General features: G+C 29.4%; 2 protein-coding genes across 2 annotated transcripts in view; one reads left to right on the top strand and one right to left on the bottom strand.

Moving 5' to 3' along the window:
* LOC107449779 (uncharacterized) overlaps positions 1 to 14,764 on the bottom strand; it is a 323,223-nt gene that overhangs the window by 121,132 nt on the left and 187,327 nt on the right. The gene's annotated exons all lie outside the window — the stretch shown is intronic.
* LOC107453020 (protein lin-28 homolog) overlaps positions 1,053 to 14,764 on the top strand; it is a 215,933-nt gene continuing 202,221 nt past the window's right edge. The window contains exon 1 of the mRNA XM_021147918.4: positions 1,053 to 1,686. Coding sequence (XP_021003577.1) covers positions 1,671 to 1,686 — 16 coding nt within the window. The 5' untranslated portion in view covers positions 1,053 to 1,670. The remainder of the gene's footprint in view (positions 1,687 to 14,764) is intronic.

Raw genomic sequence — 14,764 nt, 5'->3', positions numbered from 1 at the left:
GAAGAACTTAGCCAGTGGTCGCCCACAAATTGCATTATAAGGAAATGAATGTCTTCAATTTAAATCTCTTTTACGTATAATGTAGTTCACTGAAAAGTTTATTTCTTTTTTAAAAACATTTAAGGATATTTCCGCATCGTGATTTGTGGCAAAATAATCTCCAAGTCTTGGCAACTTCCAGCCTGCGGGAAACTTAAAAATAAAATAAAAATAATAATAAGAAAAAAAAACATTGCAGAAAAGGACTAATTTGAAAGCTATCACACTTAGCCACCCCCGAAAAAAAATCTACATACGTTCCTTAATTAATTTATATATATATATATATATATATATATATATATATATATATATATATATATATATATATATATATATATATATATATATATATATATATATATATATATATATATATATATATATATATATATATATATATATATATTTTTTTTTCTTCTTCTTTAAATAAAGAGTAAGAATATTTTTTGAGTGCTTGAAAAGTGCTTAAGATACGCTTATTTTTTCCTCAAATATTTGGCGACTCCCCCTAATAATGTCAAGGATTATTATTCTACTTTAACCTTCACCTTTCTGTTTTTTATTTGACTAATTTATTTTATCAAAATTTAAATTTTATTTCTACTTTTGGTGAGACAGATCATGATACGAAAATATCCCCCAAAATTTTATCGCAATAGCGGAAACCCAGTAATTTTTTTAGAAACTTATTCTAAACATGCAATTTTTGTGTCTTTGTTGTATTTTAACGGTGAATTGAAAATTCGTCGTAATAGTGGAACATGTTGCTCTCATTATATCGAGCTTTCACCGTAATTTAATACTCGTTTTTACAAAACGGAGCAACGGAGACTTCTCTGCGACACATTAAGCGCTGGAAAAAAAAAAGTTAATAGGTGTTTCCTTCTGTCATGCTTTTCATCCGAGGGAACCACGTGTTTTAATCAAGGCGTGGTTTAATATAAATACCACCGACCAATCCACACCCAGCAATCTTTCATCAAGAGGAAATCGCGCGTGCGTCAAGCTTCATTCCCATCCAATCGAAAAGCGTTTCTTTCAGTTTTTTTTTCTTTCCCAGAGAGATGAATCTCCATCATAAAGACAAGCTGCGCTTTTACTGAGTTCAAAAATAATTTTGCATCCCTTTCTCTCTCTCCCCCCTCTTTTCGCTTTCGTCATTATTTTTATTTTTATATCTTCTCTCGCTCTCTCTTTCTCTCTTAGTAGTCTTCTTGTTTTTATTATGAGTGAAGTATGTGCTTTATTTTAAGAGCGCGTTTTTCTCTCTCGTCAAATCTCGCCGTGTCTGGCGCGATTTATTCAGAGAAGGGGTCGAAAACAATAAAATAAAAGGAATTCCGGTAATTTTAAGAGAGCCAAAACAATTGAAAGAGCAGACGTAGACAGGTTCGGGAGTGGAAGGTATATTTTAATGCGAGCCAAGTCCGAGTTATTATTGGAAGGAAAAAAGAAAGAAAATAAAGAAAGAAAAGTTGAGAACTTTTTTTATTTATTTTGTTCTTTCTTCTCCGAAGAGATGTCGTCTTATGTGCCGGAGATGTCTTTCATAACTTTTATCTGAACAGTTGTTCTACGAAGGGTTCGACACGCTTTTCATTCCTCTGCAGTTTAGAGAACGTTCTGTCATGACTGAAATTAAAAGTGAGTTCTTATTATTTTAAATTTTCTTTTTAATTTCAGAATTGTCAAATAATTAAATTATTTGAATCCTTCAAAGTATAATTTTCTCTTGTAATATTACATTAAAAAACCCCAATCTAAATTTTTGATGGATTTCCATTGATGGACCACCACAATCTTGATGGCAACCATCAATAATTCCATCATGAACCATTATATTTTTTGAGGGTAACCAACATAAGTAACCATCACCCCAATGTAAGAATGATTTATGATGCTCCAACATAAGAAAAGCAGCTAGTTTTGATGGTTTGTTCAACCATCAGAATCTTCAATCATAGTTTCTTAGAAATCAAATGTTGGAACGATCATGAACCACCATCATCCTAATGTAGGAATTCGGACTGATTTTTGATGGGCCAATATAGAAAAACAAAAACAAATTATCTTGATTACATATTCTTGCTGAACCAACAATAATTATTATTAAACCATCACGAAAAGGCATTGTTGTATCAAAACATATATATGATTCCATGATGGTCCATAAGGACCATCATGGTATCTTAGAAATCAAATGTTGGAACAATCATAAACAAGCATCATTCCAATGCATGAATTTGGACTGATTTATGATGGTCCAAACATAAAAAAACAAAATTGCTTTGATGTCGTATAATCCTGAGAACCAATAAGAATTCCCATTAAACGATCATGGAAATGGAACCATCAGGGACCATCACGGATTGTTGGTCCATGAGATTAAAATTGCTCTTGATGGTTAACCATCATAACATTTTAAAGTAGCATTTTCCATCATGAAATTATGAAAATTTGTTGGCATATTAAAAACCATGAATGCATAATAGAAAATCTTGGATGATGGTGACCATCAAATGATGTTGAACCATCATGAATCACACTCAAATCAACAAAAACAATCAAAATAAACAATCTAATAGGACCATCAAGAATTTTGACTTGGGTAATCTTGGTTAGATTGTCTTATAAAAAGGAATTTCGTTCAGCTCATGGCCTAAAATTGATTTGAATTTTCATAATTTTGGGAGAAGGATGGGATTTTCCAAATTTTACCTGCTGCAGAGAATTACCGAATTTATTAATCCTCTCTTTATAACTAGCAACGAAAAATGATCAAATGACCGAACACAAAATAGCACACCAGTTTCTCTTTGTGACCGGACGCTAGCCTTTACTGTTATCCACACAAACCCCTCCTTCATTGGCTGAAACAGATCACGCAAAAGATGTGTCGCAAGAGCAAAACGAAAAATCTAGTTCCTCGCAAAAGTCTCAGTATTTTCTAATTAGTTTAATGTTTCAATACAATCAGCTTTTAGGTTAATTGGGAAGTAATGAGTAAAAGTGTGCGATTTAATTAAAGTGAATTTGTAAATAAACCTCTCTTAAGGCCGCTATTCTTGGGTTATTGCAAACTGTTCGAAATAAATAAAGCTAATTGAAAAAGGCTTGCTATTACTGTGAATGACAGAAATCAAGAGAGTGTCGACTTTCACCGTTTAATATCAACAATCACATAGTCGCTTTTGGGTGAATGTCCGAACTATTTGTTATATCCAATTTGATATTAATTTATTCGTTGATATTATTATATTTATTCCATATTTTTATATCTGCAGAGGATAGATTAGGGGAAACATCAGGGTTCGTAGTACCGGTTAAATGCATATACAGGGCAATAGCTCTTGACCTTAAGGAAACATTGATGTTGAGCATATCGGGCAAATGTATATCGAGCCATGAAACTGAACTTAGAAAAAACATTGATATAGGGCATACCGGGCAAATATAAACCGGGCACTTAACTACACATAGTATATATTTCGGACATTTACCTAGGTGAATGTCGACATTTTCCGGTGCAAGTCAACAACCACTCATTTTGGCCATGCACAGTAACATATACATACCTCCACTGGGACAATTTAATGAATTAAAATTCAATATTATTTTTCCAATTACTTTATATCTTTTATTCGTTTAGGTGCAACTATTCATTTTTATGATTCTATCTTTGAATTTAAATTAAATATTGTTCTACTCTTCTTGTTTGAAGCAATTAAAGAGACATATACGAGTGTAGACGAAAGAAAAAAATTCTTTTAGGATTGGGACATTAGTATGATTTAAAAATGTTTCGAATGCTAGCAGCATTTTCTTTTTTTTTTTTTCTTTCTAACTACACTGGTTGTCACTCCAAACAAATATTCTTTCTGAATAAAAACTGGTGTTTATTAATGCAAACAATCAACATTTATTTTACTTCAGGTTATTTATAAAACTAAATTTTAAAAATATTGTTATATGGTTTTTTTTTAAAAATGTTTTCTAAAAGTGAAAAGCATACAAATAAAATACAGAATGATTAATTTTAATCCACTTTAGGAGCTAATGGCCTATTATAGGAGGTATTTTTTTTCTGTATAATAATTCACATGTATAATTTGTTTCTTAAACACATAAACAAAGGCTATGCACATACACAAACTATAAATTCAAAATACCTGAATAACTTTTAATCTAGTAATTTTAATCTAGTTTGACCTTAAAAATAGAATCTGATATACGCAGATATTAGATACAAAATAGTGTTCTCTTTGAATAAACATACTTTCGGACTGATTTGTTTCGCCAAATATAGTCACTACTTAAGAAATATGGATTCAGTAGAGGAATTGAAGTTAAGGAGAGAACATAATTTTACTTTTTGCGCCTTCGATTTCTATGAACATTGAAACATTTTTGCACACAGTCCTAAGATCTATTTATCCAAGGATATTTCCGTATTGATAATTATCTATTATGATTTATTATTTCAACTTATATTAGTCAAAAAAATTTTGAAATATAAAATACACAAAATTATCTCGATCCAATATTTAGAGTTATCAAATTTTTCAATGCGATTTTTTAAAATTTGATAACTCAGACACTATTCGATTGATTTTACTAATATTTTGCCCTTTAAAATTAAGTTGTTTAATTTGAAATTAAAAAATTTCATATTTCAGAATTCAACGTTTCTTTGCTAGATAGATGTAAATAAAAAATTATTAAAAACAGTTTTTTTTTTATTAAAGGAATTTTATTTGGATAAATGAATTTTATTATTTGCAAAAAAAAATAGTGGATTCGTTTAAAGAGTTCCAGCGAAATGGCGAAGTAGACAAAAAATGAAATGAACAATTTGAAAAGGTCAAGAAAATCAAGAAGTTTATCAAAAAGGTCAAGTATTCAAAAACAACTTTTTCGATTGTATTTTCTTTTGTGCATTGTATATAAAAGCCAAAAATTATTTAAAAATGAATGGTTTGGGGAACTAAGACTGAAAGCAAAAATTATTTTTTGTGGCAATCTTTTTACTTTTCAAAAATATCTTTCCATGTGCATAATAACAGTAAATATAAAAAGTGATGAAAAGTTTTTTTATGAAAGTTTTTTTAAACCTTTTTTCGATTAAACATTACAGTAGAAAATAATTATTATGTATTAACATGCTATGTTCTACATAATGTGTGTGTCATTACTCACATCATTAGTCATAAGTCACATAGGGTATATTATTTGTTGCGTCAGTATATATTAAGTAAATATTATTTTTAAAAAAATCAATTTTAAGGCATTTGTTTGCTTGTGTCTCTTTTAACTCTAGAATCATTTGGGCCAGTTTCCAAAAATTTGGACAATGGGTAAAAGGGGTAATTTTAGCTCCCCATTTTAAAAATTATTATAAAAATTCTCTTTGAGCGTTCTTGAGAGACATGTGAAAAATTGAATTTGCTTAGAGTTCGCACTCTAAGAGCAAAGAGTTTATTATGGTCGCCAAAATGGTCACCGGATATCAATGACAATCGGGTAGTGGCATGCAAAGAAGGAAAAAAAAACATCTGTAAAGGATAATACCCACACTCTTAAAAAGTCTCAGTCAAGTAACTACATAATTTTTTTTAAATTTTTTTTTGTTAGTATAAATTCCGAGTAGGGATCATAGCAGGCAGGAATAGATAGGCATTCATATGAAAATATTGAGTACAAATTTTAGTTCTTCATATAGATATACTAGTTGCAGATAAAACAAGTAATATTTAAAAAAAAATAATAAAGTTAATTCCTATTTAGGTCAACAAAAAAAAATTTTGTTTTAGTTACTTTTTATTAAATAATTACACTTTTTTCTCCCACACAAAATTAAAATTAATTCAATTTAATAAATGAATTAATATTTGAAAAAAAACTGTATTAATATCCACTACAAGTTTTAAAAAAAGTATTTGAACTTGAGTGGATAAATGAAAAGTAATTTTTTAACGATTGAAAATTTGAACTAGGGAGAATGTGAACTCATTGTAGGAATTGAACAATATGAATGAATACTTAGTGATCAACGTTTTATAGTTAGCTCTTCTGCTCTCAATCTTTTTACTTAAAAAGCAAATTCTATTCAGTGAAAACTGATAGTGGTAATAAACAAAAATTGATTTTTATATTGTTTGAATCTTGTCGAGAATATGATTCTGTTCAGGGAAAACTGATTGTTGTAAGTAAATAACGGTTTGCTGCCTTTTCCTCAATATTACATCTCTCTGCTAGTTCGTCTTTGAGTCTGCGATTGTTTTCTTATTGACTACCAGCTACATCAGTACTGTAACCTTGGCGCCAATCATCCAAAGTTATACTGCCAAGGATCAGGTCGTTTTGTTTGCTTTTGCCATCAGTTTTATTACTGAAGAAAGTATTAATATTGATTTTCATTTTTTATAATATTATTGATTTTAATTTTATTTATAATTTTTTTTAGACTGAACCTCTAGGAATAAAAATGATTTAATATAATGGTGATTTCCATACATAGCGTCTTAAATTATTAATTTCTAGGGGGGCTAAGTCTCCTGCTCGCTGACACTCACTAACCCCGATGTGTGCTTCGCAATAATTACTGTTCCTTGGCATAAAGCAGATGAAGTTATTCCACTAAAGATGTATGTGTTAAAAAGAACACTTGTGCCTGAACTTTCCATGTCCAAATATTTCCTTTGTGATACTATTTAGATCTATAAATGAACATAAATCATTTTCAAAATAATCATTTTTTGAAATAAAAGTATATTAATTGTATAATTAATTATATATTCATATTAACAGTAAAATTAAAATAATTATACATTATAGGTAAAATAGAAATAATTGTAAATTAAAAGTAAAATTAAAAGTACATTGTTATAATAAATTTCATTTGCTCACAACTGTAATTTAATATTTTTGCTTACCAAACCAGCGCGTGTTTTTTAAATGCAATTTTTGCTTTCATCACTTTGTGCTGAAAGTTAAGTTCTAAATCATTTAACGAATCTCTTTAGTCGTAATTCATAATAGTATATTAATGTCATTTGCACCAAAAAATAATGATTGTAAACGGTTAATACGGTCAGACGCCGATTTAAATAACTTTATCTTAAAATGTAAAGTAGAATTACACTATTCTAATTGTAATAATAATAAAAACAATCCTCTTCCTAAACTCTTAATTTAGAAATCGAACAAAATCAAAAACGTAATAATAGCAGTACAGGTAAATTGTAACCTTTAAATTAGGGAAACAAAAATATTTATAGGAAAACAATAACTTTATGACTTACATCAATTTCATGCTGATGAAAACCAAATTAATGTGAAAATTAATGTGGGAAAATGTAAATGGGGGGGGGGGTGTCATGTGATTTTCCAGCCAATAAAAGTGTATCGACAACAATAGTAAACTGTGATGCCATCATTAGATTTTTATATTGTAAGATAAATAGAATAAAACGAGTAATATAAAAATTCCTTCAATTCCTACTTAGGACAACAAAGAAAAATTTTAGTTTAGTCACTTTTTATTAAATAATTAAAATTTTTTCTTCCATACAAAACTAAAATTAGTTAAATAAATTTAATTAATGAATTAATTGCATCTAAAAACACGTCTTTTAACACTAGATAAATGAATAAAAAAATTACGAAGCCCTATTTTCGAGTTTTTTAGTTATATTTTCAATTTAGGGACATTTTAAGAATGTAATTTTTTCATTGGTTTAAAAATTGGTAAGCTATCATTTTACATTAAAATATAGGCGATTCAGTTTTATCAATTATTTTATCGATAATATCAGTGATGTTAGTCAACTTATGGCTCTAATAAAAAGCGTTTTTTATTAGACGTTCTGTAATACTAAATTATTTTTTATTCGTTAAGGTATATTATCTGAATTATGAACGTGATCATTGCAGAATAGGCGAATTACGTCACCAAATTAGCATTGTAGCAAGATATATGAAACCACTTGCTTATTTTGTTAATAAGTTATACTTTTTAATTGCGTTTCTATTAAACTAGATAATTTAAAATCAACGGTAATTGAAACTTAAAAAAAAAGAAGTTACTGTACATAATTTAAATAATGGAGAAATAATACTAATTTGTTCTAGAGAGACGGAAAAAAAACGCCAAAGATATTATTAACACCAATGATAATTAATTTTGGTAATCGTTACTGGTTGAAGTCGTTACAATACGCAGAATAAAAAAATAAAAAAAAGTAAAATTAAAAGAGAAACGGTACTAACTTGTTTAAGAAATAAATAAAAAAAATTAGCAAACTATCATTGACGTCAATCATGTCGTGGTGGCTCCGAGGATACAGCGCTCCCCTTCCAATGAAGTGAACCGGGTTCGAATCAGAGTGATGGCTGGTCGATACGAATTCCTTACCCGGCTCGTACCGACCACAGTGCTAACTTAAAAATATCATCTATGGTAGACGGATCATGGGGTAGAGTTCCCTTGTCGTCAGTCTAACCGTGGGAGATTTTCGTGGTTTTCCTTTACATATTACACAAAAGCGGGTTAGTTCCATTTAAAAGTCCTTCATGAAGGAAAATCTTACCCAATACTTGATTCCTTGTCTTCTGGATTCAAACTTACAAGACTAACAAGTTGACCATTGGTAGTCGTAAATTAAAAATTTTAGTCGACCGTTCGACTAGGGTCATAAAATAAAATAAGATGATACCTAGAAAGTGATTGGATAGTTCTAGGAATCGAAATGATTAATGGCCCGAGTGTTAAATCAAATAAATACAAGTATACTGTGTATCCTTATATGATAAGTATACTATTATAATACGAATTCATAGACAGTAAACTTTCGATATCTCGACCTTTGATATCTCAAAAACCTTGTTAGGTCAAAAATGTTTTTGTTTTTTTTTCATTAGACATTATATATCCACACAATGTTAATTTGAATTCCTATGTCGAAGCGTTTCTTCTCAAAACCTAGTTATGTCGAATTTTTTACAAAATAGAAATTGAATTTTTTTGGAAAAAAAAACCCAATGTAAAATTTTTTTTTACCAATTATTTCCTTTTTAATGCATAATTTTTTTTGTCTTACTATTAAAATCAAAATTATCATTGTTGTTTTTAAACTTATAGTCAACAATCATTGCATACATATTAAATAGTGGTTATTCTTATGTTTCGTGACTCAAATGTTTAGAGTAATATTTTAGAATATATTTTTTCTACTTTTTAGAACACATCTAGTTCTGAACTTATCTCGAAAACTCGCTATTGCGAAATTTTTTCTAGCCTCCCTTCTACTTTGAGATATTGAGAGTAAGCTGTATTTTGACCACTTTTTAACTTTTCAATTATTACTTTTCCAATTCATTTCATTAACTTTCCAATTATTTTACACATTAACTCTCTTTTGACCCTTAATTAGAACCAGTCAGCTTTTCTGGACAAAAAGAAAGAAAAAGAAATTTAACTATTATTCAAATGTTATCATATTGAACAGAAGGGATATTTTTACAAATTGGTTAATGTATATTGACAAAAAAATATTTATTAGTTAATATAATTAGTATAATAATAGAATTAGTTAATATAATTTATTATTATTATTGGAATTATATATTTAAAATTACACGGTTTTATCGTGCAGTTCAGATAGCATAACCATTCATTCAAATTTTTAAATGCCTCATGTCCTTTTCAGGTAACAAAAGTAACCATACTTTAAGTTCCCTATTCTTTAAAACTTAAAATTTATCAAATTTTTGCATAAATATGAAAAGAAATATTTAATTTAAATAGATCATGGGTAAAAGCAAATCGATGTCACTATACATGTAACAATAATAACCATGGAATTGCCCCATTGGTACTTGGTAACGTGGGGCTGATCAATTTCCCTATACACTAAAGAAATATCACATTTTCTGAAATAATTACAGCAATATTATTACTTTCTTTGAGGGAAAAGTTTTTAACAGATTCCGTTTTAGATAGCATAAGCTCTATTTATAGATTAGATTTAATATATAATTCTTTTAAAAGTACATATATAAAATTAATAGCGTGTTACTGTGAGTGATCGAAATAGGTAGTTTCTGACTTACAACCATGAATGTTAACAATCATAGTCGCTTTGGTAAATGTCCGAAATATATACTAGGTCTAGTTAAGTGTCCGGTATGTATTTAACCGGTACTCCGAATACTGATGTTTTTCCTTATCTATCTTCAGCAAATATAAAAATATCCAATAAATATAGTAATATCAGCGAATAAATTAATATCAAATCGGATAAAGCAAATATTTTCGACATTCACCAAAGCGACTATGTCATTGTAGACATTCACCGGTGAAAGTCGACATTCCCTTGATTTCGGTCATTCACCGTAACATATACACAAAGTGTATAATAAAAAGTATAAATAACAATCATAAAACTGGTACCTAGTTAAGGTATTAATTTAAATAAGTTTTTCTTAAAATATTGCGTGATAATCTAATACTTTATAACAAAAAAAACACCACTTTTAATTTTAGGCTTTAATTTTGTATAATATTCAAACTTTTAATAAGTAGCAAAAATATATAGAAAGGTTAATTGATACAATTGTAAATAGGGGTCGTTTAAATATGCCAGCTTTACCGCATTGTAGAGAATATTTTATAAAATGATAGACATTTCAAAACTATAATTAGTAAACTTTTAGTTAATTTCTTTAACATTTTAGAAAGCTCACAAGGGACAATTGAGCAAATATAAGGTTTTTATATTTATTTGTGAATAGCATATAGTATTATGACGTTTTTTTTTTATTAAATAATTCATAAGTAGTAGACGGGTGGCCAAATAACTTCAATTAAAATTTTCCAAGCTAAGAATAATCAGGAGAAAAAAAACACATTTATGCTATTAGTAGAGAAAATTTGCTCTCTTATGTCTGAAGATCATAGTAAATTTTGTTTTCTGAATATTACATAAGCAACTATAAGGGGGAGAGGAGTTTTGCAATTTGATTATTTTTGCTAACAAGGCCCAAGTCAAAACTCTTGATGGTTCCATCAAAAAATGTTGATGGTTTATGATGGTTTCAGAGCATTTCATGATGGTTCAACATCATCCAACATTTTCCATTATGCGTTCATGGTTTTTGATATGCCAACAAACTTCCATCATTCAATGATTCTACTTTAATAATATGATGGTTGACCATCAAAAGAATTTTGATTCTCATAGACGGACAATCCACGATGGTTCATTTTCATAATGGTTTAATGGGAATTCTTGTTGGTTCTCAGGATGGAATATAACATCAAAACAACTTGTTTTTTTCATGTTGGACTATCATAAATCAGTCCAAATTCCTACATTGGGGTGATGGTTATTTATGTTGGTTACCATCAAAAATATAATGGTTCATGATGGAATTATTGATGAATACCATCAAAATTATGTTGATCCATCAATGGAAAACCATCAAAGATTTTGAGTTGGGAATCTACTCATATTATTATTTTTGAATAATTATCTAATGAATCGAAACATGTAAAGTCATTCATTTGCATAAATCATTTGTTACTATAAAGTCTAAAAATATTTAAAAATAACTGGCTGGCAAACGCATAAATAAAATAAACACATAAAGAGATAAATTTAAAAGAAATAAAAGCAGACGATAAAATTAGAACAAAAAGAGAGTTGTTGATTTTTCAGAGATTAGTTTTTGTTTTTCGAAATTGAGGTTTGTACTAACCCGTTACGGGTTTTCTCTATTTGTTTGAAAAGTTGTTACTTTCCCGTTACGGGAACTTTAATTCCATTACTGTAGTTGTTGTTGTAAATAAATGTTTTTATAAAAAAAACAGAACTTTTCTTTAATATAGCTTGATACGCTACAGTACATTTTTAAAAATTTAGAGTGTTTTTTTTTCTTCAGAAGACTATTAAGGTCAATTAAAATGGTAACCATGGTTCTTGTAGATTGAAAATAGTGGTTCTAAATATACTTATAATAATTTCAATTTTTATATATCAATTTATCATTTAGAGCTCTGAATAGATCGCCAGTAAAGTCATATTTGTAATACTTTCAGATCCAATGATTAGGCTTTCATAGTGTGTCAAACAAATAAGCTACTTCAATTTTTAAAATTTGCGTTTAATGTTGAAAAGGTGTATTTTGCGTTTTTTCGTAAATACGCTTTTTAGGCTGCGTTAATTTTTGCATTTCAAACTATGTCCATTTTAGGTACGCATATTGAGTTTATGTCCAAAATAAATAGCTAGTGGACGATTTTTGTTCTTGGAACATTTTCAATAAAAGTAGAAGTTTTTTTCCCCTTTTAAAGCTTTCGGTTTATTTGTAGGACACGACTCATTTTCCCTCAAAGCTCTCATTTATTCAATAGTTTCTGAAATTAGCATCGATATTTATATAAAAAAATGAAAATTCTTTTCTCCTTCAACTGAAACCTTCAGGTTTCTATTTTTTTATTCATTCAGCATGTGCCATTTTCAGTAAACAGCTAAACTTAGATTAACTATTTCTAAAATTACAGTATAGTGTGTCCACCACTAAAAAAATACAATTGCAATTCACTAGCATATAAGACATGTTAACTCAATTCTACGTTGGGGTACCTTCTCGTAGATGAAGGTTGATAAAGTCGATAACTAACCATCCCCATATTTGTGACCCGGACGTGATGTGAACACTCCTACATTGACAGACAGAAATTCCTCCCTCGCCTATCGCCTACTTCGATTGATCGTCCATATTGAACAGTTCACTTGCTACTTGTGACTTTGACATTATCCACCTCCTCGTGCTATTGTTACTCAGTTTCGATCACACACAACACACAACGCATACACTCGACTGCTAACGGCAACACAGGAGCGACCATGAACTCAATGCAGTTCTCACGATTAGCATTTAAGAACGGTGATCTTAATACAGTTCTCCCGGCTACTCACTAAAACAAAGTATCAATTAGTGGTATCCGTTCATCGAATTCCTATCACAGCTATAATTCTGGTGGGGCAGTACTGTAGTGTGTCTACCACTAAAAAAATACAATTCCAATTCACTAGTATATAAGACATGTTAACCGGTTTCGGTGTGGGGGTACCTTTTCATAGATGAAGGTTGACACTGTAGATAACTACCATCACCACATATAGTTTTCTTAAATATTTCATAAGAAGAATATGAGGATATAGTTACCAAACCCAAGGTGCATAGGCTCTAGGTTGTATTGTTGCCAGGATATAGTTTTTTTTAATATTACCTTGTTAGTTTTTTTCAACAGCCATGTACTTATTTTTATTTCTATTTACAAATTTTTTTTAAATCGGTATTTACCTTTATAAGGCCATGGGAAGTTTTTTTAAATATGAAAGGAAACGACGGGGAGCTATTTCCCACCTATGATTCGTTTGATAGAACTGCAGAAAATACAACAATACCAACTAAAAAAAATATTTTTACATAAATGTGGTTAACAGTAAGGGTTAACGTGGGGTCAAAAAGAGAGGTCAACTTTATGGAGCTCTCTTGACTTGTGTGTCATTCTATTTTTATTTTATATCCGTCGTTGAACAGCCACCCAGTTTTTTGGTTTACGACTACCAATGTTCATCTCCGTAGCCTCGCAATTTTAAACCAATCCAGAAGACAAGGAAACTCCCAGTACTCCCAGATGTATGATTTGTTATGGGAGCATGGAGGACTTTGTGACTCGACAAATATAACATGCAGCAATCATACTACACAGGGAGTCTTCGGCGGCGGGGATCGAACCTACGACCTCTTGGACATGGGTCCAGTGCCCTACCAATTAGGCTATCACTGTCCTGTCTTGTGTGTTATAAGTTCGTTCATTTGATCATTTTTCATCGAATTTATTTATAGTTATGAACACAGAATTTATTATTATAGAACTTCAATTTTATCGCCAATTCCTTTTGACTTATAAAATTTTGAAATCTCCCCACCAATAACAACAAAAAAAGTTTTAAAAATCGAATAAATTTCATTTAAATAGTTAAATGAATTTTCTTTTATAAATCAATTTCAATCCCAAAATTATTTATAATTGATCCAAATTTTCTTAGAGCATTATATTTTTGAGATATCAATTTTTGTTTATTTATTTTATCCTTTTTTTCCTAATTTTATATTTATACGGGTTACTCTTTTTGAAAAGAAATTCATCACTGATTGTTGTGAATGTCACAGAAAATTGTTGCTTATAGTTAATTGCAACTTATTACTATTGTTAATTACAACTTAACTTACTATTATAGTTAAGTACACCTTGACCATGAATTCATTGTCACAGTGGGTAAAAATAATTTTATTTTATTTATTATTTTTTTTTTTACAATATCTAAAGAAATAATGACCCTTGTTCTTGGTATCGAAAATCATTGAGTATTTAACAATTGAAAAAACAATGAGAAATAAGGAAAACAATGAGAAATATAAAAATGACAACCGAAACTGACTTCATCGTAAAACTCCGGAAGTTATAAAAACACAAAACCTTTTCTATCGAAAGAGTTTGCTATCCGTTTTTTTTCTTTCTGCGCATTAAATGTGGGTGTAGTTTGTTTTCAAACTTCAGTTTGGTAAAAGACTTTCAGAAAGTTGTGTGTTTTGGTTTGAAATAGGACTATTTTTAAAAAGATTTTTTCCAACAACGTTTTCCTTTTGT

This window comes from Parasteatoda tepidariorum, chromosome 3 (genome assembly GCF_982258835.1).
Source record: "Parasteatoda tepidariorum strain Cologne lab strain chromosome 3, Ptep-v5.0, whole genome shotgun sequence".
Lineage (NCBI taxonomy): Eukaryota > Metazoa > Arthropoda > Arachnida > Araneae > Theridiidae > Parasteatoda > Parasteatoda tepidariorum.
The sequence above is the reverse complement of the archived record's forward strand: the minus strand, read 5'-3'. Positions and strand labels throughout refer to the sequence as shown.